At 46.9% G+C, this 25,825-nt stretch overlaps 1 protein-coding gene, 1 long non-coding RNA gene and 3 other non-coding genes across 10 annotated transcripts; all 5 read right to left on the bottom strand.

Moving 5' to 3' along the window:
- Positions 1–159: 159 nt before the first annotated feature.
- LOC124980641 (uncharacterized) lies at positions 160–2,526 on the bottom strand. 3 transcript variants are annotated; one of them, XR_007107834.1, is made up of 6 exons: positions 2,512–2,526; positions 2,141–2,406; positions 1,861–1,906; positions 1,229–1,288; positions 755–792; positions 160–526 (listed from the first exon to the last, which is right to left on the bottom strand). It is a non-coding gene; the product is annotated as an uncharacterized LOC124980641 (long non-coding RNA). The 3 variants fall into 3 exon arrangements; XR_007107833.1 differs by lacking the exon at positions 2,512–2,526 and adding an exon at positions 2,481–2,495; XR_007107832.1 differs by having other exon boundaries at positions 2,141–2,518.
- LOC124981561 (small nucleolar RNA SNORD65) lies at positions 600–672 on the bottom strand. The gene has a single exon (XR_007108067.1). It is a non-coding gene; the product is annotated as a small nucleolar RNA SNORD65 (small nucleolar RNA).
- LOC124981536 (small nucleolar RNA SNORD49) lies at positions 1,369–1,439 on the bottom strand. The gene has a single exon (XR_007108046.1). It is a non-coding gene; the product is annotated as a small nucleolar RNA SNORD49 (small nucleolar RNA).
- LOC124981537 (small nucleolar RNA SNORD49) lies at positions 1,990–2,060 on the bottom strand. Its single transcript, XR_007108047.1, has one exon. It is a non-coding gene; the product is annotated as a small nucleolar RNA SNORD49 (small nucleolar RNA).
- A 1,303-nt stretch (positions 2,527–3,829) lies between the features above and the next one.
- Positions 3,830–25,465, bottom strand: Trpv2 (transient receptor potential cation channel subfamily V member 2). Of its 4 annotated transcripts, none has more exons than XM_047547280.1 (15): positions 25,192–25,465; positions 23,508–23,802; positions 20,622–20,755; positions 18,779–19,069; positions 17,896–18,194; positions 14,508–14,681; positions 13,917–14,072; positions 13,241–13,339; positions 11,818–11,888; positions 11,138–11,303; positions 9,086–9,152; positions 8,653–8,981; positions 7,028–7,155; positions 6,118–6,197; positions 3,830–4,321 (listed from the first exon to the last, which is right to left on the bottom strand). In XM_047547280.1, exons 2-15 carry the CDS (start codon positions 23,693–23,695, stop codon positions 4,227–4,229), a joined length of 2,277 nt encoding a protein of 758 aa, XP_047403236.1. In that variant the 5' UTR covers positions 23,696–23,802; positions 25,192–25,465; the 3' UTR covers positions 3,830–4,226. The 4 variants fall into 4 exon arrangements, with proteins under 4 accessions (XP_047403236.1, XP_047403238.1, XP_047403239.1 ...); XM_047547281.1 differs by having other exon boundaries at positions 3,831–4,321; positions 13,241–13,336; XM_047547282.1 differs by lacking the exons at positions 11,138–11,303; positions 11,818–11,888.
- Between the last annotated feature and the right edge of the window lie 360 nt (positions 25,466–25,825).

Raw genomic sequence — 25,825 nt, 5'->3', positions numbered from 1 at the left:
AGAGGCAGCAGGGATTGGCTAGAATCAAGTGTGGGTGCCTTAAAATGCTCTGGAATTTTTGCCCTCAAAGTCTAGTTGTTAAGAGGAAAAAACAGCTTAGACTGACCAAGTTTACAAGCTCAAGTAATAGCTGATAAAAGTAAAATTTAACTTTTTCTTCAAGTATGCATTTTTAAGAACCGACACCAAAGACTGTTGTTTATTATGGTACTAGTTGAAGGTAAATCAGACATTACATTGAAGCAAGATAACAGTGTCCAGCTTAAAGATCTCACCCTTCCAATATAAGAGCAACTAATTTGTACACATAAAATTTATTAAAAGGTATAGAAGCTCTTGTTGGGCAGGGAAGAACACCAAACGGGCCTGTCCTAGATAAAGCTGCCAGATAATCTTGACTCTGTTGAGAACAGCCTGATACATAAGATGAGCATGTTTCCAAATGTTGAAGGCGTTTACGTTTCCAGAATCCAAATCAATGGTGGTTACTGATCCCTGGAACTGACCATCCTATGGGGGATACAGCCTGCAAAGAAACTAAATTTTAATCGTACTTTTCTGCTCCAGTTGACAACACTCATTCACAAGAGAAAAGATATCTTCAGAAAAACCGTAGGTTCACCACTACCAATCTGCCGGTAATTCCAGCTATTTTGGGTGATTTCATCATTTGATATCCCTTTTCAAGTTAATTTTAACAAGTAGCTGCTTAGTCATTCTACTAATAAGGTAATTTGTGTCAATCAAGGCTTACCTCACCCTGGGCTGAAGTGCTGCAACCAAGTCTGAAACCTGAGGGAATGGAGAAGGCAAAAAAAGCACCTAAGTCAGACCACAGGAGAGACATTTCTTATAGCCTGAGGACTAACTTATAAATTAAGTTCATCCTAACAAAAGCCCTTACAGAAGAGAGATTTTTGTAAAATTACTGAATTCTGTAAGTCCTAATTAGCTTCTTTGGGGACTGTAACTCAAATTAGTCACATTTTAAACTTCCCAAACAAGATTATTGTTCCTTCTGACAAATGAAGAAAACTATACAGATAAAAGAGAACCCCTTTCTGGCTATGCATATCATTCTGTTCCACCACTCTCATGAACCATAACCAACATCTCCAGGATATTGTCAATAAAGGTTAAGAGCTATAATGATACACTAGATTAACTAAACAGAACTGCCAATATCTGCCATTCTCAACCACTAACCTCTCCAGAAGTAAAAACTTACTTCATGAAAGGCCAATGTCGCAGACTCCCGTTACTCAGCTGCAGGTGTTCCTTTTGCAACCTAGGTGAATACAGCCAATTGTCACAATTCAGACCAACTTTATCCTGGGCACCAGCAACTAGTTAGGTCTTGTTGACTGCAGTCAGCCAGGAGTAGTTATCGTCAGTTATCGCTTCTGACGGCACTTCCTATTAGTGATTTCATCAGAGCAGTCAAGCACCTCACAATTCAATACTGCTCTAGAAACCTGTACCTTGCCTAAAACAAAGTTAACATTGCCTTAAAAAACAACTAGAACAGGACAAGGTGGCCCACAACTACAGTCTCAGCTATGGTGGAGGATAAGGGAGGAACACCACGTTCAAAGGCCAGCATGGGCCATTTAGATCCTGTCTCAAAATTTAAAAAGGCTAGGGATGTAGCTCAGTAACATATATCATCCCTGAGTTAAAAAACAAGTTCCTACACAGATTCAGTTTAAATGCAGCCATCTCCAGCTTCTGAAGTTCCACATAATGCAGCGAAACGCTCCATAATGTTAAATGTACAAAACTAAAACACCAACTTTAATGCTTAAGGTAAGTAAGTTACAATTTAGTTACCCGTTAACCACTACCCTGACTACGTCTTACCTTATGATAGGCCGCTCCCTTCGATATTCTGTATTAAATCGGCCATCTGAAAACATGGGAAAAGGGCAGAAATTGAGGGCAGATTCTAGCAGTAATATTCAACTAAACCACTGCGGTTTCTGCGACTGCAGTCAGGTAAGTATAAACCTCGTCAGTTATCGTTTCTGACAGCACTTCCTATTACTAGTATCATCAGAACAGTCAAGCATATCTCCCTCATGGTCCCATTAAAATCCGTCCGTATATAGTTATTACAAGCTGCAGGCTGACCCCAACTTACCCAGTTTCCTCATGTTTGCACACTCCTCATGGCGGGCCGGGGTTCCGGGTTTCTTAATTTTGCGAACCCCAGGCACCTGCCGCGATGGCCCTGCCTGAAAAACACGCGATCCGCGACCTTCGGTCCACGGCGGCCGGATTCTGCTCAGCGAGATGCCCAACACGCGGCCGCAGCGTCAGCCACAAAGCTCACGTGGACACAGGCGACGCGGAGAAACGCTGTTACAACAGCTGCCCCTTCCACTACCCTTCCCAGAAACATCTTTCCTAAAAAACAAAAAGGTTCTAGCTCTTTTCATTCTTGCCGCCAACACCCAAACCCACACAAAAGAACACCCTACCTCCACAAGATCTATAGTGAAAAGGTCGAACCTGCATTGTCCACAGATCTTAAGATTTCAGAATATCTCATTCCTCACGTAAGAGGGTGAGATGGCAAAGATTCAGGAACTTCCAGCCCACTTAACACTACAGACGCCTCCCAGAACTTCCCCCGTACCCTTGAACTGGTGGTCTCTTCCACGGCGCCGAGAATTCTGGGTAACGCCGCGCTCGCCGCGTCTGCGCGGAGATTGAAGTGGAGAATTTCCAGTCGTAAATCCGGGCCTTTAGTCCTGCATCGCCCCCAGTTAGCTACGTAATCCTGAGCAAATTACTCGTCCGTTGTGAGGTTACGATTGTTCGTGTGGGAAGTGAAGACACGAGCACCCCATGATGTAGTTTTAAAGATCCCATGAAATAACACTTGAAACTGAAGAGCCAGGGCACACCGCCTGCGTTCAGAAACAATAGCTGCTCTTCAATCTGATAAACAGGCCAGTCTGCTCTTTCCACAACAATTTCAAAATATCCACAGTGTTTCAAACCCCTGACAGCCCTCATCAGTCTTCTTTTAGAATGACCTTTAGGGGGCAAGTAGAGGTATCTGGATCCATCCCCTCCTGCCCTCTGCGGTGAAGATCCTTCCCTTCTTCCCCTTCATGATTCCTCAGAGACTCCATCAGATCCCATCTCGTGGGCAGTGGGAAACCCTCCCTCGGCATATGAACGTGTTCGTTGTTCTCCTACTTGAAAAATATTCAGCACCCGGACTCGGGATATGGCTCTAGTAAAACACTATAGCATGCATGAGACGCTGGACTTGATCCCCAGCACCAAAAAAAAAAAAAAAAAAAAAAAAAAAAATCCCCCATATTATATACCCATTTTGTTATTTTGTACGTAAATTATACCAAGGGAGAACGATTCGTTTTGACTGGAAAAAACTGATAAGGCAATCATGAGACAGCAACTTTTGAGCTAGTCTCAGAAATAAGTATAGGATTTAAATGGAGAGGGAAAGAGAGGGAGACTTCTAGCAACAACCAAGTCAAGGGATCAAACAGGAGGTCCATCAACTTGCATGAGGAATTTGGTGAAAATACTGACTTCACCACATTCTCCTGCAGGCAGCAGGATTATGGGGAAGAGGTGTCTGGAAATACTTAGGCAAAGTCATAGAAGGCTGAGGATGCCTGTGACAGCATTCTGTAGACACTGGGGAACCTCTCAGGCCTGTAGAGCACAGGGATGACATGTTTGTCTTGGGTCTTAGAAAGATCTAAGGAATGGAATTGAGCATGAAGATCATGTGGGTGAGAAAGCAATGATTCTAAGCCTGAACTAAGCCAAAAAGCTCAAAGGAAACTGTCAGATATCTTAGAAGTTAATTTAATGGGTGTCTGGTGGAAGAAGGGGGATGTGTGTGGCTGCCATGACAGCAGGCATAGCACCTCAGCCAGCAGCCTGCCCCAAAGAAGAGAACAATCCCAGGACTGAGGGCAGAAGTGGGTAGCTAAGGATTTCTGTGTCCAAGTAAAACTGGGATCAGCCTAGCCCCATACCCAGAGGCATATACATAGAGACATGCAGATGTTACTAGACCAAAGGTCCCCGCAACTTTGCTCTAATAATGTTTCCAGAAGAGTTGGTTGTGAAAAAAATATATGTTTATATTTGCCAACAAAATTAAAGCTCCCCAGAGCAAGCATGTGTGGCTGGAAAGATTCTTCACTCTATCTTGCTGGCCTTCTGCTGCATCTGGACCATCAGTGGGACTGAAGCACCTGAAGAGGCAGATAGTCTTCCTCTGATGCATAATCCTCTCCAGGTTGGGAAGCCAGAATGGGGTTCTTCATGGAACCTATAAAACAGAAAGGGAACACTGTGGCTTGTCCACTGGGTCTGTCCCCACGAGGCAGGTGCCAGGGAATGGGAAGGGGCCTCAGCTATGAAAGCCCATCACACCCTAGGGACAGTCCTGAAGTCCCTCTCCCTGCCTCCTTCCTTCCATAAGCATTTCCTGAACTCCTGTCATTTGCCAGTCAGAGTCCTCCCCCCAGAAGCTTAAAGGTGACAGGCCATGTGTCAAAAACAAGAACATGTGAGACATGCTAAAGAGCAGGACAGAAATGGTTTAGGTGCTTACGAAGCTCAGAGGAGAGAAGAAGCACATTCTGTAGGAATGATGATGAGTTTAGACACCTACAGGGGCAGACAAACACTTCCAACAGAGACAAGAGCCAAGGGAAGCAAAGAAGAAGGAATGCTGCCGTGCTGCCACATGGACCCTGGCCTTGGCCTCAACATTGAAGAGTGTGGCCCTCCAGACCATGGGAGGTATTGTTTAGTAAGAGCCATGTGAAGTTTTGTCTCCATTAGTAGGAATGGCAGGCAGTAAACCTGAAGCAGAAAGACTTGTCTGAATGTCAGGTTGTAGGCTGGGCCACGATGCAGTGGTGCAGAAGCAGGATAAATGAGGGGCAGAGGCACAGGGGTGAGCTTCTGCCTGAAAGATCAAGGACTACAGATGAGTGAGTCAATGTAGGGGAGAATGGGTAGAGACCTTTGAGACCTCCCACCTGTATGTGGAGAGTGGCCTAATAAGGCAGCCCCAAGGCTATTCCTACTGAGGATGTCAAGTTGGCATTGACAGGAGACGGTGAGGTGTGGAGTGTTTGGGGCAAGATGAAGGGCAAAGTGACTCTCAGAGTCTTGGTACTGAAATGAAGGAAGGGAGCAGCAAAGAGAGTGTAATGGCATGTGAGGGCAAGGAGCTGGGAAACCAGCAGGTTTTGAGTCAAAATGAAGCCAGAAGAGCCTCTCTACAACAAGGCTTTTGGGAGACTCAAGGGGGCTGTTTGGGATGGGGGTGTTTGGGTCACAGGTACAAGCAGGTGACATTTTTCAGAAAAGAAAAGAAGAAAGGAGAGAAATTGAGTTAACAGAAGATAAGGTGAGAGCTCTCAAAAGTTCCAGAAAGAAAGTATAGGCTGTAGAGAGAGTTAATCCTCAGAACAGGCCTCTGAGGTGGGAGGAAGCAGTCCATCTCGGTGTCAAGTCAGTTGGGTGGGATTGGGGGGAACCATCCTATACTAGAACACCACAGAGGATGAACACCACAGAGATAAGGCAAGGCAAAGGGAGTGGCTTCTCCTGCAGAAGGTAAAAAGTAAAAGAGGATGTAGTAGGAAAAGCTCAGCAAAGCTGGCCTGCCATACTGGGAAGTGCCCCAAGAGCTCAGGGAGATGCCATTTGTGCTCTTCCTAACTTGTGCCCCTGTTGAGTACTCAGGCTAAACCCAAGTATGACAGGGAGCAGAGCTTTAATGACCAACTGAATGGGCAAATTACAACTCCAATAGGAAGAGAAAATGGGAATGAGTAGGTTGGAGGTGAGGCAGGGAGAAGGCTGGGCTAGAGGAAACACTAAAAGCTCAGAGGTTTCCCCAGACTGCCTGAAAACAGGCTAGCAAGGAAAGGAAGCAGAGAAGAAAGGAGATGCACCATGCTAAGGGAGGAGCAGGCATGGGGTGCAGCTGTAGAGCAGCCATGGAGGAGGTCTCAGGGTCCCAGCCCAGACTCTCTATGGCTGTATGGCCCAGCAGATGTACACATGCACATGCCCTAGGGCAGGGGCTCCAGTCCCACATCTACTCACCAGGGGCACCGCCCTCAGATGGTTCCTCGCGCACTGTGGACAGTGTCTGCTCCCATGCAGCCCAGTTCACTTCCTCTACCCTGCAGGCAACAGAGCAATTCTAAAGCTCTGGGAAGCCAGTGGTTCAGCCCACTTTGCCCCAAAGAGGGACTGAACCCCCTAAGTGGGTGGACTATGGAGACACTCTCTTGGATACAGGACGGTGAGGAGGATGAGGTTTCTCTACCCTTCTCTTTAGGGCACTGGGCCACCCACATCCCACCAGGAGCCCTGTCCTTGCAGCTACCAGATTCAGTCCCCAGGACTAGGTGACCACACGGAGGAACAGGCATCCCTCCTTTCCAGATATTCACAGCAGCCTGGTTTGCCCAAAGCAATCAAAAAGGAATTGAGATCAGGTGTGTCTTTGTGCTCCGGGTTCTGGGGCCCTTTTGTGGCTGTTTCTCAGACATAAAACCTTCATCCTATCCCCCCATTCAATTATGCATTTGTCTCTAGGTTTCCTCTCCTGACACTCCAGTCTTCCTTGAGTGTAAAAGGGTTTGTTCTCCAAGGTAAGGATTACATCTCCAAGATCAGATTGGAAGAATTGAGGGAGGGGCACAGAGCAGCCCAGCTGGGGAAGGGTTGTGTGTTTGTAACCCCAGCTAGAAGTCAACAGGGAAGGACCTTCAGTATAAGCCACTGGGAGAGTTAGATGGCCAGACAGGCAGAACCACAGGCAGTGGCAACCTGGGGACTGTGAGATCCAGCATCCCTGATCCCACCTGACCAGATGCAGTCCCCTGGCATTCCTTGGGCTTGTCTCTCCCACCAGACATGGCTACTGGCAGCTGTCTTCTGGCTTGCAAGTGGGCCCTAAGGATTCCTGGTTAACAAGGCCTCCACCTCCCCTGTCCACCTCACTCACCTGAAGCACCAGCGTTCATCAGGGCTACCATCTGGCCTGGTGCCAACTGTCAGCAGCACACCTGCCCGTTGCTTCTTCCTCCTGCACCACCAGTAGCCATTCTCCATCTCCAAGACAGAGATGGCTTTCTAGAAATAATGAATGCATCAGAAGAGCGGCCTGGGATACTGTCTGGAGGGAAAGATACACAGGGCAAGGGGAACAGGAAGATACCCCACAGCAATTTACAGTATAACCCAAAGCCCATTAAGCACATGGATTCAAATCCAGCTCCAATGCCTGATTACTTCTCTGAATCTGTTTTCGATTTGTAGACCAGAGATAATGCACCTTGGATGCTGGTTGTGAAGTCAACACATAAGTGCTAGAAAATGACTTGTTCTTATGTCATTTCAGACTCCAGAGTTTCACGCCATTAGATATAGAACTTCCTCTGCTCTACCTCACACATGTGCCTACAACTGACACCCATGAGTCACATGGGGCACAGAGCTTTGCAGGTGAGGACACCAGGTTAAAGAAAGAAGGAACTTGCCCCATGGCAACAGAGAAGTGGCCTCCTGGGTAAGGGTTTGCACCAGCCCTTCAATACCCTCCAATCCTTTCTCTGATCAGATTCATATATTGCTTCCACTATAGGCGGGTGACATATCAGCCCCACGGTTTTCCCCTGCTGGACCTGCCCCAGGATTTTATATCTTGAATACCCCACCACCACCAAACTGGCCCCACTTTACCTACGAGGAGCACAGAATGGGGGCTCCATGAGGGCAAGGTGTTGTCTTATTCTCTGCTCTGTGTGTACCACCTACAACTGTGCCTAGCCCTACTAATAACAGGCACTCAAGAAATACTAGATAATGCTGGGCATGGTGGCACACACCTATAATCCACCAATTTGTGGGGCTGAGGCAAGAGAGTCACAAATTCAAGGTCAACCTCAGGAACTTAGGGATACCTTCCACAACTAAATAAGACTCTGCCTCAAAATTTAAAAGAAAAAAATTTAATTAAAAAAAGGACTGAGCTGGGTGTGGTGGAGCACGCCTATAATCCCAGCAACTCTGAAGGCTAAGGCAGGAGGATTGCAAGTTCAAAGCCAGTCTCTGCAATTTAGCTACACCCTAAGCAACTTAGTGAGACTGTTTCAAAACTTAAAAATAAAATAAAATAAAAAGGGCTGGGGAATGTGGCTCAGTGGTTAAGTGCCCCTGGGTTTAATCCCTGGTACCAAAGGGGAAAAAAAAAAAAAAGACTAAGGATATAGTTCAGTGGTAGAGCACTCCTGGGTTCAATTCTCAGTATCAAAAAAAGAAAAGAAATATTAGATAATAATAATGATAACGCTAATGATAATAATGAATAATACATTGACCACTCACTAGGTACTCGGCACTATTCCTGAGCACTTTGTCTATGAATTTATCTGATCCTCACAACAACCTTACTAAGGAAGGAATGGATGAGGGAGTCCAGAAGTTGGTCCTGCTGAGCTTGGCCCACTCAATTAGGTACAGGGCCCTGGACAGCCCCCAGTGGGATGGACCAAACTCAGCCAGGTCCTGGGAACCCCTCAGCAAGGATGCAGAGCTTGGCAGGGGTGGGGGGAGCCTCAGTGGTGGCACCTGCAGCTTCCAAATGCTCCAGCTATCGGTGGCAACGCTGTTGACGGTCTCACTCATGAGAGCGATGAGCATGTTGAGTAGAAGGACGTAGGTGAGCAGCACGTAGGCCAGCAGCAGCAGCAGCACCACCCCGCGGAAGCGCAGCTGTTCCTGGAAAGCCAGCTCACCCATGCCTATGGTGAACTTGAAGAGCTCCAATGAGGCATCCAAGATGCCCCTGTATGGGGCTGCCTCATCCTCCTGTTCTGTCGCAGGCTGAGCTACCTCGGTGGCATTGTTTCCTTCAGGGGCTCCAGGGCCCCGGGCCTCCCGGCTTAGGCTCACCAGGGCTGTGGGAGGGTGAGAGAGGGATCCTCAGCCTAGGAGAACAGCCAGCAGCCTGAATGTGCGCAGGGAGGGCAGGGGAGAGGTGGGGACCAGAAAGGACCTTTACCTACAGCAAAGCCGAAAAGGAAGACTAAGTAGACCAGAAGGAAACGGAGTAGGTCCCTCAGGATGACCTGGAACACACAAGCCAGGAGATGGGCTGGGTCGGTGGGCCATTTACTGCATATGAACCCAGACCCCACAAACATGGTTCCCACGTATAAAACGCACTACCACACACACACACACACACACAGAGACACACACACACATATGCATATGCATATACAGGCCCTGTGAAGCCACACTGAGCAGAAGGGTCTTTTAAAATCTGCCACAGGTCAAATAATTTTCCTTCTAGAAATCCTTCAGCACCAAAAAATTAAACATAGAATTATCATATGAGGGACTGGGGCTATAGCTCAGTGATAGATCACTTGCCTAGCACATGTGAGGCACTGGGTTCAATCCTCAGCACCACATAAAATTAAATAAAATAAAGGTATTATGTCCATCTACAACTAAAAATATAAAAAATAAAATAAAATAATTATCATATGACCCAGAAATTCTACTTCGAAGTATACATGTACCAAAAAGAATTGAATGATTCCACTTAGGATGTTTGCCAGGACCCAGGAGAAGGAGGGAATGGGGAATTAGTGTTTAATGGGCATTGAGTTTCAGTTTGGGAAGATGGGAGAGTTCCTGGAGATGGGTAGTGGTAATGACTACCCAACAGTGTGAATGTACCAAATGCTACAGAACTGTGTACTTAAAAATGGTTAAAATGAGTCGGGTGTAGTGGGGCACACCTGTAATTCCAGCTACTCAGGAGGCTACGCAGGAGAACTGCAAGTTCAAAGCTAGTCTCGACAACTTAGTCAGGGCCTACACAATTTAGCAAGATCTTTTCTCAAAATAAAAATAAAAAGGGCTGGGGATGTGACTCAGTGGTTAAGTGCCCCTGGATTCAATCCTTCATACCAAAAAAAAAAAAAAAAGAAAGAAAAGAAAGAAAGAAAAAGAATTAAAATGAACCAGGCATAGTAGTGTATGCCTGTAATCCTGCTACTTGGGAGGCTGAGGCAGGAGGAGATCACAAATTCAAGGCCAGTCTTGACAAATTAGCAAGACCCTCAGCAACTTAATGAGACCCTATCTCAATATAAAATGAAAAAGGATAGGAATGTAGTTCAATGGTAGAGTGCCTGTCTAGTATGTGCAAGGCCCTAGATTCCATCCACTAAGAAAACAAAACAAAACAAAAAACACTCTGGGAGCTTCAAATCGCTTCCCATGAACAAAGCCCCTAGACAAAGCCCCTGGCTCCTACCTCCCTGCTAACTCTTCCTTTACTCTGCCTCACTCTCCCAACTCCTGGCTCTGACTCAAGCACTCTCATTGCCTTCTCCTTTGTTTTTCTCTATGAAGGATCCTTCCTCCTCAACACTGGCGACTGAATCACACTTTCAGGTCTCCATTTCACCATTACCTCTTGAGAGAAGCCATCACTCTCTGAAGCATCCTCTATTCCCCATTTTCTGTCACCGTATCCTACATATTTCCTTCACACAATCTAGCAGTTGCAACATTCTCAGTTGCGATCATTTTTGTAGTGTTTTCATTTCCCCTACTGGAATGTCAGCTTCAGAAGAGCAACAACTTGCCTGTTTTGTTCACTGATGTATTTTCAACATGCTGCAGAGCAGGGCCTGACCTATAGCAAGTACTCCCTAAATATTTGGGGAATAAATGAATGGACATGCAGATGCCCGCATGTCCCAGGGCACAGACACACAGAAAAGTGTATGTGCATATTCTCTGTTCCTTCATTAAAAAGGATACATGTGCCCATGTGTAAATACCTCCAAACACACATGTGTGCATGTGTGTGTATGTAGACTGAAGCAGGTACGTCCAGATATTCATGCCCTTACTTAAGGTGACATTCAGAGAGTGTCTGAGTGAACAACTCACAGGCAGACACACTCATCCCCTCTTCTTCCCAGGTTAGCTGTGGAAAAAGGTTCCTGGCTGCTGGGGACAATGGGAGTCCCATTGGCTGTGGTGTCCAGCTTTGTCCAGTCTGGCTGCACCTGGGTTACCTTTCTCTCACCTTCTGGATCATGACGCTGTAGATGCCTGTGTGCTGGAAGCCACGTGTATAGTAAAGCAGGTTCAGCCAGCCCAGAACCAGTGAGGACACAAGTAGGGGCAGGTACCACTCGATGGCCATGAAACACAGCACCTGGGACAGCACCGTGAGCAGGGCCTGGACCAGACTATATGGGGGCAAGGTCTGGGTCACCTTCTAGACCATTTGGTAATATTCCCCCAACTCCCACTGGCCAGCACTAACCACCACTGCCTCTCCCACCACAGGCTGCCATTCATTTGGGGCCAAACCCAATCAGGACATGAGCTCCCTCTTGGGCAAGTTATTAAGCCTCTGTGGGCTTCAGTTCCTTCCCCTGTAAGATGGGCATAACAATGGCACCTATCCATAGAGTGTCTTTGAGGATTAAGTGAGACACTACAAGGAAAGAATCGGGGATCCATGGATAAATAAAGAGGGTTCAGTAAAGGTAAAAATCACAATCTTCATCTACAAGGAGGGGAGCACAAAGGAGTCTCCACTGGATGGCAATCAGAACTCCCAAGTTCAGCCATGTTAGGAACTTCCTGGGCCCCTGTGTCCTCTAATGCCAGCCTGGTACCTTCTGCCACAACAGCCTCTCCCAGGCCTCAGAGACCCAGGGAGGTGGGGGGACAGAGGAGAGCGAGACCCCCACATACAAGAGAATTTCAAAGTAACTGTCCACAAAGGAGATCCAGATGAACAGACGGCGGCGCCAGAAGTACCACAGCTATGGAGGAAAACAGAGAGATGTGAAACTTACTCTCCAGGCACAAACACAATCTGGCTGCCCCTCAGAGCCTGGATCCCAGCTCCCCACTTGTGCCACTCACCCTGTTGTGGGAACCTGACTAGCACCAACTTGGTGGTTAAGGAAGTAGCTTTGACTTTGAGGGGATTCATGAATCCTTCTCTTACTAAAAAGAGTAGCCAAGCTGAGCATGGTATTGTGCAACTATATATATGGGAAGCTGAGGCAGGAGCATTGTTTGAGCCCAGGAGTTTGAGGCCAGCTTGGGTAACATAATGAGACCCCCATCTCAAAAAATATATAAGTAGCCGGGCACAGTGGCACACACCTGTAATCCCAGCATCTTGGGAGTATGAGGCAAGAGGATCATAAGTTTGAGAACAGCCTCAGCAACTTAGTAAGACCCTGTCTCAAAATGAAAAATATAAAGGGTCATAGATGAGGGATGTGGCTCAGTAGTTAAGCACTCCTGGGTTAAATCCCCAGTACAAAAAAAAAAAAAAAAAAAAAGTATATATATATATATATATATATATATATATATATATATGTATATATATCCATCTGAACACAGTGGGTGCATGCTTTCCAGTTACTTGGAAGGAAGGCTGAAGTAGGAGAATCATAAGTTCAAGGCCTGCCTCAGCAACTTAGAGTGACCCTGTCTCAAAAAATAAAAAGGGTTAGGGATATAGCTCAGTCATAAAGCACCCCTGGGTTCAATCCCCAGTAACACACACACACAAAAAAAAAAAAAAAAAAAGGAAGAAAAAGAAGAGTAGCCACCTGTAGACACCTAAACAATTCTAGAGGCTTCCTGGTGCTCATGAATCTAGATGAGGAGCCCAAGTGGAGAGGAAGAGAGCTCCTTCTCCCACCCCCAGCCTTCTGGGGAGCACTCTGTACTCCAGCCAACCTGGGTTTGGTGCCTATGTTCTGCCAACTCAGAGAGGGTCCTGCGTCTGGGTTCAGCCTGACTCCTGCAAGCTTGCAGCATTTCTGACTAAAGCTATCCTACTGCAGGGATTAAACTGAGCCCCACCTGCCATCAGTCTTCTGTGCTCCCCAAGTGTGGAATGCCTCAGCCAGCTGAGGGACCTAGAGCAGGGGCTTTCAGTTTGGTTCCCAGGGAAGCAGAGCCTTCACTGCCAAGAAACCATAGGAGCTATCTGCTATTCTTCCCTTAGCCCAAAAAGCATAACAGGAAAAGCACCAGGGCCCCAGAAGACAAAACCAGAACCTGCAGCCCTCAACTGAGGTAAGCGTGGTTGTTCTGAATAGGACTGGATATGATAGTCACATAGGGTAGGGAGATGGGCAGGAGTCCTCACCTGGCCCAAGAGGAGGTAGATTCCCCCAAGCAGGATCAAGATGTGGCCCAGCAGCAGCATGGAGTTTCCGGCTGTTGCTTTCAGTGGGAGGAAGGCCTGCTGAAGACACACACACTGATAGCACCTAGGACCTGGATTCTCTCCCTAGCAGCTGACCGACCATTCTGAGCCTGCGCTATGAAGAGGTCACTCAGAGCAGCAGAGGGAACATGGGCTCCAACCAAGGACCCCTGGATTCTAGTCACTTGGGAGGCACATTATATAGTGGTTATGAATGTGGGGTTTGGAACCAGACTGTGTGGTTTCAGATCCTGTCTCCACCACTTACACTCTGTGTGAACTTGGGGAAATTACTGAACCTCTCTGTGCCTCCCTTTCCCCAAATGAGAATGTTAATAATCTGCCATCCCTGAGAGTTGTTGTGAGCATTCATTAGTTAAACATGTCAGTCACTTAGAATACAGTCTCACATATGGTGAGCACTGGATAAGTATTCACTACTATTATTGTTGTTAGTTATTAAGAGACTGACCTCCATAGAGCTTGGGTATATCCCTCAAACTGCCTAAGCCTCAGTGTTATCCTTTATAGGATGTGGACAGTGGTCCCTGCCCCATCTTCCTCCAGTGTTGTTTCAAGCAGGCCTTCCTCAGAACATCCCCCTCCACGCCCTTGCCTTCTCCAGAGCAGGCTGGTGGTAAGCCACAGCAGTGAAGACCAACATGTAGACCAGGTAACACAGGAAGTTGAAAAAGAACCGGGGGATGAGCAAATCCCATTTTGCCTGTAGCAGTTTGTTCAGTGGCTCCAAAACCACCATGCGGTGTCGGTGCTGGGGTGGGAAAAAACAGAGCTATGGGCATAGGTAGAGATGGGATAGACAGATAGCAGGTATAGATAGGGTGCCCACTTCATGTCAGGCTCCATGTAAGGGCCAAAGGAAATGGATGTGGGGTCAGAATGGGGCTCCCACATCACCTGGGAGTCCCAAATATTCATTCCCCACCTGCCTCCACCCCAACCCGCCTGATCTCCAATCCAGAGCAAGTGCTGGTCAACAAGAGAGACTTCAATAGTTGCCAGAGGACCTTGTCCTGATCCCCATGTTGGGTAGGACTAAAAGCATGGAATAAGTGCAGGCCTGACGGCAAGAGTCAGGGTGTGCAGCTACAACCCCACTTGCACAAGAATAGGGCAAGCGTGGTCCATCAGGCAGCCCTGACTTGGACCAGGCCCTTCAGGCACACCCACACCCCCATGGGCTCACCGGGCTTCTGCAGTGAAAGGCAATGATCTCCAGCACTGAGTTCTCCTCCCAGCTGTCCACAGAGGCCAGGTCATACAGTGACACCCGAACAGGACCATAGCACCACTCAGTGAACTTTCGGGAAAGGGGCTGGCACAGTCCTGAGAACTCCCGCTGCAGGATGTGCCTGAAAATCTGCAGAACAGCCACATGAGCTTCCTGCTTGGACCCACAATCAGCACTCTGCAGAGATGTTCACCATCAGCAGAGGTGCAGAGCAGGCTCCCACACCCCCTGGAATCCCCAAATGGCTCCTTCCCACCTGCCTCTACCCCAGCCCTCTGGCCCTCCAGACATGTGTCCTTGTGTGTCTTAGCTCTTCCACACATTATGCCTGCTCAGCCACAGGACAACTCCCATGCCCACTCTTCCACATATATGCAGGCCTGCCAGCCAGTCAACCTGGCTCTTCCTTCCTCCCTCCTGTCCCTCTTTCCTGGATTCCTCAGATGGCAGAGAACCCCCAATCTGGGGGCTCAAGACCCCTTGAAATCAGAGACTAATGATGTACATATACATGTATATGTATATTACATATACAGGTGTATGCACTTCTGTGGTCAGAGTACACAACTTTCAACAGAATAGAAAGGGGTGCCTAACATGAACTGTTAAGAAACAATTTTGATTTCACAAATGAGGAATGGGGGAAAGAGGCTACAGATTGGAGGGCCATGCCTCTAGACAACAAAGTTAGTTGCACACACCCCAGCAGGCGCTCAAGGAAATGTGGAGGGCAGGAAAAAAGTGTTAAAACTTCAATTTACGGTAATCCCAGCTAGTCAGGAGACTAAGGCACAGGAGGATCCCACATTTGAGGCCAGCGTGGGCAACTTAGTAAGACCCTGTCTCAAAATAAAAAAAATAAAAATAAAAAAGGACTGGAGAAGTAGTTGGTGATAGAGCAAACCTGGGTTCAACCACCAGTACCAAAAAAAAAAAAGTCTACTTTTGTTTATTTTTATCTTTTTTGAGGGGGGTGCCTCTTAACCACTGAACCATATATAAACCCTTTTTTATTTTTTATTTTGAGACAGGGTCTTGCTAAATTATTGAGGCTGGCTTTGAACTTTTGAGTCTCCTGAATCACTGGGATTACAGGACTGCACAACCACACCAAGATATATTTATCTTAACCTTTAAAAAATCCTGTCTTTCTAAGTGTTGACGCTGTGTCACTGCATAGGTTGCATGCCCATGAAGCCAGAGCTGTGACCATAAAGTTCAGATACTAATAAGCTAAAAAGGAAAAAAGAAAAGGAAAAAGAAAAAAGAAAGGAGAGGTTCAGGTGGATCATGCTTACTACTTCTATCAAAAAAAAACTAGATAAATCAAATTTTGGGCATTAAAAATCAAGCTGCAGCTGGATACAGTGGTGCATGCCTACAATTCCAGAGGCTGGGGAGGCTGAAACAGGAGGATCATAATCAAGGCCAGCCTCAGCAATTTAGCAAGGCTCTGTGCAACTTAGTAAGACTCAGACTCAAAATGAAAAATAAAAAAGGGATATAGCTCAGTGGTAAATTGCCCCTGAGTTAAATCTCCAGTACCAAAAAAAAAAAAATGGAACTGCAAATGTCTAGAAGAAAATGCAAATATGGATATGCTATTATATATATAATTTATACACATACAACTATGTTATTTATAACAATATAAAATTATATAACAATTTCCCGTAACAATCACATATAATTATATACATTATACATAATTTAATGATATAATAATTGTATTATACAAAATCTGGAGAAGGAATTAAGCAATAGTAAAACTTAAAAAACCTTAATTATACTTACAGATATAATTTATTTTTGTGGTATCAGAGATTGAACCCCAAGGCCTTGTGCACCTGTGCACACTAGAAAAGTACTCCACCACTGAGCTATATCCCAATTCTTGTTTTATTTTTTGAAACTGGGTCTCACTACGTTACCCAAGATGGGTGATATTTAACTCATGGACTCAAGTGAGCCTCCCATCTAACTTCCCAGGTAGCTGGATCTACAAGCATGTGCACCATGCCCAACTATATATATACATAAAACTCTTAATGTTCTGGATGGCAAAAAAACACACCATAAATTTTTCTTAAAAAAAAATATCTGGGAGGAAAGATTGCAAGCACTATAACAGACAAAATACTAAATCCATTATAAAGAACAGTTACCAATCAATATGAAGAAAACATAATAGTAAATCTAATAGCAAAAGAGGCAAAGGATATGAAAAGACTGTCTCCTAATAGGAAATCCAGGGTTGGGAGCTGGGCCCAGTAGCTCATGCCTATAATCCCAGAGGCCTGGAAGGCTAAAGCAGGAGAATCGCAGGTTCAAAACCTCCCAGTAACTTAGTGAGATCCTGAGCAATTTAGCAAGACCCTGTCTCAAATTTTTATTTTCAAGTTGGGGGTTTGGGGATACTGTTCAGCGGTTAAGCACCCCTGGGTTCAATCCCTGGTACCAAAAAAAAAGAAAGAAAAGAAACCCAGGGTTGGAGGTGTAGATCAGTGTAGAGTACTTGCCTAGCATGTGCAAGACCCCAGTACTTCAGAAGAAAAGAAAAAGAGAGAAACCCAAACAACTAAAAATATTCCCCTATGTTGTAAATGCAATTTATTGACTGACTGCTCTATGTATAAGGTATAATTAAAAACATACATTAAAGGTTGTTATGATTTGGATCTAAATGTCCCCCAGTCTCATGTAGTAAAGATTTTGTCACCAACTGGTGGTGCTATTTGGAGGGTGGAAATTTTGGAAGGTGGGCCTACTGTGAGGAAGAAGGTCACTGGAGACCCTTGAAGTGGATTCTGGGTCCCTGGTCCCTCCTCTAGCTTTGCTTCCCAAATCACCATGAGATGAGCAACTTTGCTATATCATATGCTTTCTTTTTTAATATTTTTATTTTTTAAACTTTTAGTTGTAGATGGACACAATACCTTTATTTTGTTTATTTTTCTTTTATGTGTTGCTGGGGATTGAACCCAGTACCTCAGATGTGCTAGGCAAATGCTCTACCACGGAGCCACAACCCCAGCCCCTCCACCATTTGCTTTCTATCATGATGTTTTACCTTTCCCAAAGTAACAGGGCCAAGCAACCATAGACTGAAACTTCTGAAACTGTGAACCAAAATAAATATTTCCACCATTTAAGGAGATTTTCTTAGGCATTTTGTCCCAGTGACGGTTCATACTGAAAATTGTTCTTATTAATAGGAATATTTTATTGAAAAGTAGAAAAACCAATGCTCTGGTCCACCACTCAGGCTCTCTCCACAGAAGTTTCTGACTGAGTCCTGCTGCTACCAGGAAATAGAGGGACAGGGAAGGGGACAGCAGCTTACCTCAATTTTACCCTCCTTGGCGGCCAACTTCAGGGGTGTGAGACCCTCTAAGTTGCAAATGTCCTCAAGCTGCACAGTGGGGCAGAGGCGGGCGCCTGCTTGGAGAAGCCCATCATACATGCGGATCACCAGTGCACTGTTCTCTTCAGAGTTGTCTGCAATCATCACCAGGGCATGTAGGACTGTGTTGCCTAGGGAGTCGGTTGCCTGCAGGCTAGCAGGCTGGTGTGAGTTCTCCAGGAGGTAGGTTACCACATCCCATTGCTTAGTGCACGCAGCCAGAGACAGGGGCAGCTCACCTGTGGGCAGAGGGGGCAGCTTGGGCCTCAGGCCTCTCAGCTTCCATTCCTCCTGCTCCTCAGACAAAATGCGAGGCCTCCTTGGATCAGGTCAGGCTTCATTACCACATAAGGGTATAAAACGGGTCACCCAACTAAGGTGACCTATCTCTCCTGCCTCTTACACTATTCTTTTCAAGAACCCAGAATATTGTCACTTAATTCAGATTGATGAAATCTTTTTTTTTTTTTTTTTTTATTCCTTTTGGAAGTGCTTGGGATCAAACCCACAACTTTACTGAATACTAAGCATGCACTCTACCACTGAGCTACATCCCCAGATCCCTCAGTCAAGTCTTGACACAGGTCAGTTCTAGCATTCCCCTACCCTCCCTGTCTGGGCTTGGGTGCATGCTGAGCCTCCTCAGTCAAATGTGGATAAAATAATATCTCTTAAGACAAATTGCTTTTGCAGAGAGCCTAGTGGTTTGAAGGGTCAGGCAGATGTGGGTTTAAGTGCCAGCTCTGCCACACACTAACTGTGTGAACTTGAACAAGGACTTGCCTCCTCCATACCTTGGTGTATCCAAGAAAGATTCACTCACCGAAATAGAAGCAAGTTCCCTGTCTCTTCTGGAAGAAGTGGCCACAGGCACGGGCATGCACGTTTGCCCCATTCTCCACCAGGAGCTTCACACACTGCAGGCTCCTCTTCTCGATGGCAATATGCAGGGCACTGTGGCCTCGATAGTACTCATCCGTGCACTGGGCATTAACCAGGGGCTGGGGATTTCCAGAGTCTCTATCAATTTGCAGCAATGGCAAGATGCAAGCATTGACCCCCTCCTGAAGGTTCAGCACAGCCTTCATCAGACATGTCTTCCCTGTGGAGCCCTCTGTGGGAAAAAGGGAGGGGAAGGGGCCCACAGTGCTCAGAACTGGAGCAGCTGGGCTGCCTGCCAATAGTACAGCAAGCCCAGGCTCCAAAGTACCCCATGGGAGGATAAAAAAAGATTATTTCTATATACTACTGGTGGGAGCATAACCATGTAGCAGGGTTTTAAGACTCCAGGCAAGCCAGGCGCAGTGGCACACGCCCGTAATCCCAGCAGCGCTGGAGACTGAGGCAGGATGATCACAAGTTCAAAGCCAGCCTCAGCAACTTACCGAGGCCCTGAGCAACTTAGTAAGACCCTGTCTCAAAAAAGTATTATAGGGGTTGTGGCTGTGTGATAGTATGCTCGCCTAACACACATGAGGCCCCCTCAGCACCACATAAAAATAAAATAAATGTATTGTGTCCACCTACAACTAAAAAAAATATTTAAAAACTACTATAAAAAGGGCTAGGGATGTAACTCAGTGATTAAGCACCCCTGGGTTCAATCCTTGGTCAAACCAAACAAACAAGCAAAAAAACCTTTAGGCAACAGGTATTAAAATCAACAGATATGATTACAAGTTTCTAAGACATAACTCATCACAAATGCAACATAGTATATATATGAGAACATTCAGAGCAAAATTTGTAAGTGATCTCCCCATTTAATGGCTCTGTATCCACCAGCAAGTCGCTTGGCCTCAACCTGTTTTCCTCTTTGAAAAATGGGAATATTGGGGGTTACTGTAAGGATCCAAAGGAATAATATAAATAAAGTGATTAGCATCAGAGGGCTTGGCTCACTGGAAGTTGAGGCAAAAACTATAAATGACCTAAATTGCCATCAAAAGAAATTAGTTAACTAAATTATGATTAATCTACACAATGGAAAACTCATTCTGTAGTCATCAGACTGAGCAATTTACTGAAATGGGAAGTGCTGCAAGACATATAAGATGCATTAAGTATGTCGGGAACACATTACAAATTAGCATATATGAATGTGACGATGCCCCATTTATGTGAACATATACCTAATGTTCTAAGAAAGTCTGAAAACATATACCCTAAACCATTAATGGTGGCCCAGGATGACAAGCTATTTTTACCCTTGACTTCATAAATTTCCTTACTGTCCACATCTTCTAGGGTACACATGTGTCATTTTTCTAATCAGTTCAAACAATAAAGATATTCAGACATTGAGAAAAGATGCTCTGCAGCAGGGGAAGTGTATGGTATGTGTAATATATATCCCAATAATACTGTTCTTTTAAAAAGAGGGAGAGATAGAGCTTTGCGTATTCACTTAGCCACTGAAATGGACTTAAGTGGCAAAGACAGGTTAGGAGCCTAGTGGAATGGGTGAAAGCAGGAGGTATGACCAGGACTGCCTAGGGGCCTATCTTCAGTCAGTTCTAGTTGCAGGGCCCTCTGCAGCCATTCTAGCAGAGCCATAGAGAACACTCCCCTCTCTGATCCTGATCATGGTCCAGGCCCACTCATTCAGTCCAGCTCTCAGCCCACAGGACACCAGAGCTGAAAGGTTGCCACAGGGCAGGGTCTACCTGTATACTCTGAGTCAGTGAGGTACTTGCTGGTCCGGTTCAGGTACTCTGGTAGCCCAGCCAGGTCCTCAGGGAAACCTCGGGAGACCACGCGGAAGAGTCGATCACGGTCAAAGCGGTTTGGGTCTGGCTGGCTGTGGGGAATGCAATTTACAATACTTTCTGAAGAAGGGCCATTTTCCCTCCACCAGAAATACTCCCAATCCAGGGAGTCCTGTAAACATTGCTCACCCCAGGTTGAATAGGAGCCCTTCTGATGGCCTAGAAGGCAGACCAAGGTGAACCCAACTGCTCAGGGTCCCAGGAAGGGGATTGCTATTCAGGCATTAATCCACTGCACCCCCATGACTCTATTCATCACTGATAATTTTCAGCACGAAATGTGTATCATCTGCCAAGTACACTGATGTTTCAGACATTATCCTATAGAATCTTTTAGCACACACACCTTATGGTGATCCTAGAACTTTTGTACAGTTCTGGACAGGGTCTCAGGAGGTACCTAAAGACTGATGGTGACTTTATGCACTAGTGACCTTGATGAAGAAATGGAGAAGGGTCTGGGGATGTGGCTGAGTGACAGAGTGCTTGTCTAGCATGCATAAGGCCCCAGATTCCATCCCCAGCACCACAAAATAAAAATGAAGAAGGAATGGAGAAAAGCTCCCTCCTCCTCTCAGAAACTACCTATTGACTAATTTTAAAGTATTATGTACCTTTAATTCTCATTCCAGCCCTATAAGTTAAAAAAAAGAAAGAAAGAAAAATGGGGAAGTTTCTAGAAGGACAAGGAATCACTCTTTTCTCCATTAGACAATCAAGGAAGTAAAGTAACTTGCCTGAAGTCATACAGTGCAGAGCCAGGACTCTCACAGGGGTTATCTAATAAAGTTCCCTGATTCTGGGCCTCCAGAGAGAGTTTAGGCTAGTCAACAGGAGGCTTCCAGAAATGGTCAGAGTAACATATGGACCCAGCACTGCAAGAGAATCAGACACTATGACTAAGAACTCACACTTCTGGGAAATCTCTCCTACATGCCCCAAAGGAGCTTCTTACTTCATCAGAATCTAGCAGTCTATTGACAGAGAAGGGGAAAGGGCATAGGACACCCTACTCCTGGGCCTTGTCCATATTTACAAGGGCCAGGTTACCTCTGAAGCCCCTGAAACCATAACCAGAAGATATGAAGTAATAACCAAAGCAGAAGGGGCTACTTGATGCTTTAGGAACCCTCAAGTCACACCTTAACATCTCCTGGAATGAGTCAAGCCAGTAAGAGTCCATGATTCTCTGATGAATAAGATGATTGTTGGAATCTGTCACATTTTCAGCCTTATAGTTATGATGTTATTAGAGCCAGCCTCTGCGTCCTCAACACCAGGAAGCTGCAGTCTGCCTCATCCTGGTCCAATGTCTATCATCCACATAGCAGATCACATAGCCACAACATGGCCATAATGACTCCACTGCTGACTTGAGAGTCCTGTGGACAGTCTGGTTCACAAAAATGATCCTTCGGACAAAGCATTTCCTGCCACCAGAGTGGTATCGCAGGGTAGAGAAGCTCAGAGGGCATAGATTGAGGCTCCAAAGGGCATTGTGGGGCCCACTCTGTCTCTATCAGGCCAGCGACACTACTTCTAGGAGTCTCCCAGTTATCCTCTCCTGTGCTGGTGCTGAATTTGATCATGATCCTCCAGCACAAACAGCACAGGGGCTCTAGCCTGGGAGGGCAAGGCTATTGGTCACACCTTAGGCATAAAGAGGGAAGAGGGGGTTTTCCTGGCAGTCTTGCCTGGCCCATGTGGATTTTCCAGTCTCATGGGGTAAAACTCACACTAAGGGTTATGGCAGAACTGGAAGCAGGACCCCTGAACTTACAGTCTAAATTGTAGAGAGATCACAGGCAAATCAAAGCACAGAAACACATCATCCTCAATCCCCAATGTCCACATCCCCTGTGACAGCTTCATCCTTGGGACAGAACCAAGGAGTGCTTGGGACACTTCCAGATATCCTTGCCTCTGTCCCAGGATGAAGTGCAGATCCTAAATATCCCACAAGTTCCATGTCAGGGTTGGGGGTTGGGGCACAAAAAAAGGGGGGATTGAATGGCTAGGTTAAGTACTTTGGAGCTGGAAGAATGTGTCCCTATGAAGAAAAAGATAATCTCAGAGAGCAGAAGACCAAGAATCAGGAAGTTGGCCAGGTGTGGAGGTGCATGCCCATAATCCCAGGAACTTGGGAAGCTGAGGCAGGAGGATCACAAGTTTGAGACCAGCCTCCTCCTTAACTTAGCCAGACCCTGTCTCAAAATAAAAAATAAAAAGTTGGGGCTGAGGTTGTGGCTCAGTGGTAGAGCGCTTGCCTAGCATGCGTGAGGCACTGGATTCAATTCTCAGCACCACATATAAATAAATGAATAAAATAAAGGTCTATCAACATCTTTAAAAATCTTTTAAAAATAAAATAAAATAAAAAGGTCTGGGAACGTAGCTTGGTGGTAGAACACCCCTGGGTTCAATCCCTAGTACCAGAAAAGTGGGCGGGGCTGGAGTTGTAGCTCAGTGGTAGAACGCTTGCTTGCCTTGCACTCGTGAGGCACTGGGTTTGAACCTCAGCATCACATAAAGAAATAAATAAAATAAAGGTATTGTGTCCATCTACAGCTAAAAATATTTAAAAAGTAGGGGGGACAGGAGAAGGAAGGGTGGTGGGAATGGCAAACCTCAGAGAACAGAGTGGAGGTCGGCCTATGGGGCCCAGGAGCCATCAGAATCAGGCCGTACAGAAGTGGTGCTGGGCTGGCCACTGAGTCTGACTTGGGGTGCTCTGCAGAAGATGAGTGGGCCCCCACCTTGTCCCATCCGCATCTGTTGCCTCACCTATCATACGCTTGTTTTCGGTAGTTGAGGTTCACTTTTATCTGAGGGGAGAAGTTCCTGTCCTCGCCCTGGAATGGTGACTCCATGGGGGGAGGCCCATGCTTTCCTTTGTCAACCTCAGCACCATCTTCTTGGTTTCCATCTGATGTCTCTAGCCTGAAAGCTGGAGGGCTGGAGGGCGAGGTCATCCTAAAGGGAAGAAGCTGCTCAGCCCAACTGGAACCTCTGTGGAGACGGAGATGTCAGGGGTCCCTTTTTCCTTGCAGCCCTGGTTCTGGGTTAGTCTGGTTGGAGCCTGCAGAAGGAGATGTTTAGAAGTTGAGAGTTTGTAGATCTACCATGCAAGAGTTCAGCCCTGTAAGAGGGGAAGTGAGTGGGAAAGGAGAAGGGAAGAGAGTGAGGGGAGAGGGGAGCCCTGTGGTGTGAGGATGACCCCAGTGCTGGAACAGGGGAAGAACAGGGACTCAACATGGCTGCCTCTTTGATGCTGTCCCACAAAAAGACCCATAGCTGTTCCCAACTTCCCTTTGAGACTTCCTAACATCTGAGAGGCCACAACCCTTTCTCTACACAATATCTTACCAGTGGACAATATACGCCACAGATAAAAGTGAAATTTCTGGGATGGAGCAGGACATGCAACTCCTCAGCACAGAAGGGAAGAGTTCTGGGGAAACCAAGGGGAAAGCCACAGGTCCATCAAATCCCTAATTTGTTGCCAAGGGAAACTGAGACTTAGAAGGGGAAGTACCTTTCTCCAGGTCATCATTGGCAGAGCCAGGTCTAAAACTCTCTCACTCTATACCATGACGTTCCTCTTCAGTTCTCAGATTCTTTCAGGGTGCATCTATGTTTTCAATTTGACTCATGTCTGAGGGCACAGAATATCATCTCTCTAGGGGCTTCAGAGTGGGGTGGAAAGCTCTTTCTTAGTTGATAAACTCCCTGGGCCTTCCCAACTGGGCTGGGCTTGGGGAGGTCAGCTGACAGCGCCATATCACCCTCACAGGAAAACTGAAACCACAGCCTCTATCACATGGTGAGGGCTGGGGTGCCAGTCAGGGTCCAGGAACCCCTGGCCCCCAGTGGGCAGAAATAGAACGAATGGAAAAGAATCAGAGCTGGGTCAGAAGACAGCAGTGAAGGAAGTATGTAGGAGGCAGTGGAGAGGGAGCAGAGAAGAGTAGGCCACAAAAGGGAAGGGGACAGGGCTGGTTGCTTACAGGGCATGGGCCCACTCCCAGTTTTGGGCTCCCAGTGTCTTCTAGGACCTGAATGGGGCTTTTCCCCAGAGTAACCAGGGAAGGCCAGGGCCTGTCTGGCAGCCTCCACTTGCAGTTATGACCCTCCATCTTTCTGCCCACACCAGCATCTTACCCTGGCCACAAACCAAGCAACCTAGCTTATGTCCCCCCCCCAAAATCCTGGCTCATTCTGTCTTCCTAGTCTAGCCACCCTGCAATCCACATTCCTAAGCCCAAGCAGTAAGAGCTGTCTGTGCAGCCCCGTTTCACCTCCTGGACCCCATACACACTGGAAGCAGAGGAAGAGGTCTGGAGGTCCACAGAGAGGCAGCCCCACATAAACTCTGGCTTCAAACTGTCCTCACTCAGGATTCCCCACCTCATTGTCAGGCTTGGGGCCCGGCTCCCTCCTACCTCCCCGGAATTGCCCACCAACTTACCCCGCAAGCTGAAGCCAGGGCGTGGCGGCGGCTGGCTGCGGACGGCTGGGAGCCCTGAGTCTCTTGGGCGGTGGGGGCTGCAAGAGGAAGTGAAGATGGGAGGGGAGGCCGGGGCTGACAGCGGAGGAGCGGCAGGAACCACCCCACTCAGCTCCGAGCTCTGAGCTCCAGCTAGGGCGTTACGATCACCCTCAGCCCGCCCGGCTATCCAAGCCAGCACAGTAGGGAGTGGGGATTTAGCTCTCTCCTATCAGGACCCGCTGGCCAGCAAAGACTGACCATCTGGACCACTGGCCACACCCTACTCTAGGGACACACGCCCCGCCCCCACGGCCCGTCCCCTCCCCCGCCGCCACTGTCTTGTTCTGAAGCCCCAGGTGGGAGGGGGGAGAATCCGAGGCAGGCCTTGGATGCTCCGGCCTTGTCTTTGGTGGAAGCTGATCTGGAGAAAGGGATTCTTGCCCCACTACACTGACATCTACCTTCTGCCTTTTCCCACCTCCAGGTACCTTACTGTAGCCATGTGGCTCATAACTGAGTCTTGGTTGATCCATCAGCAGGGGAGAGAAAACTGATGTGAACGGCTCCAGGGAGAGGAGAGGCCCAGCCCAATAGATGTCTCTGGGAATGAGGC

This window comes from Sciurus carolinensis, chromosome 3 (genome assembly GCF_902686445.1).
Source record: "Sciurus carolinensis chromosome 3, mSciCar1.2, whole genome shotgun sequence".
NCBI classification, from domain to species: Eukaryota; Metazoa; Chordata; class Mammalia; order Rodentia; family Sciuridae; genus Sciurus; species Sciurus carolinensis.
The sequence above is the reverse complement of the archived record's forward strand: the minus strand, read 5'-3'. Positions and strand labels throughout refer to the sequence as shown.

Bases quoted from the DNA above. Each gene is read 5' to 3' on its own strand.
- Trpv2 (XM_047547280.1), bottom strand. From the start codon at position 23,695: ATGACCTCGCCCTCCAGCCCTCCAGCTTTCAGGCTAGAGACATCAGAT. The intron at 20,756-23,507 runs GTGAGGCAACAG...CATTCCCCACAG, and splicing joins CGAAAACAAGCGTATGATAG to CCAGCCAGACCCAAACCGCT. The intron at 18,195-18,778 runs GTGAGTGAATCT...CTCTGCCCACAG, and splicing joins GGGAACTTGCTTCTATTTCG to GTGAGCTGCCCCTGTCTCTG.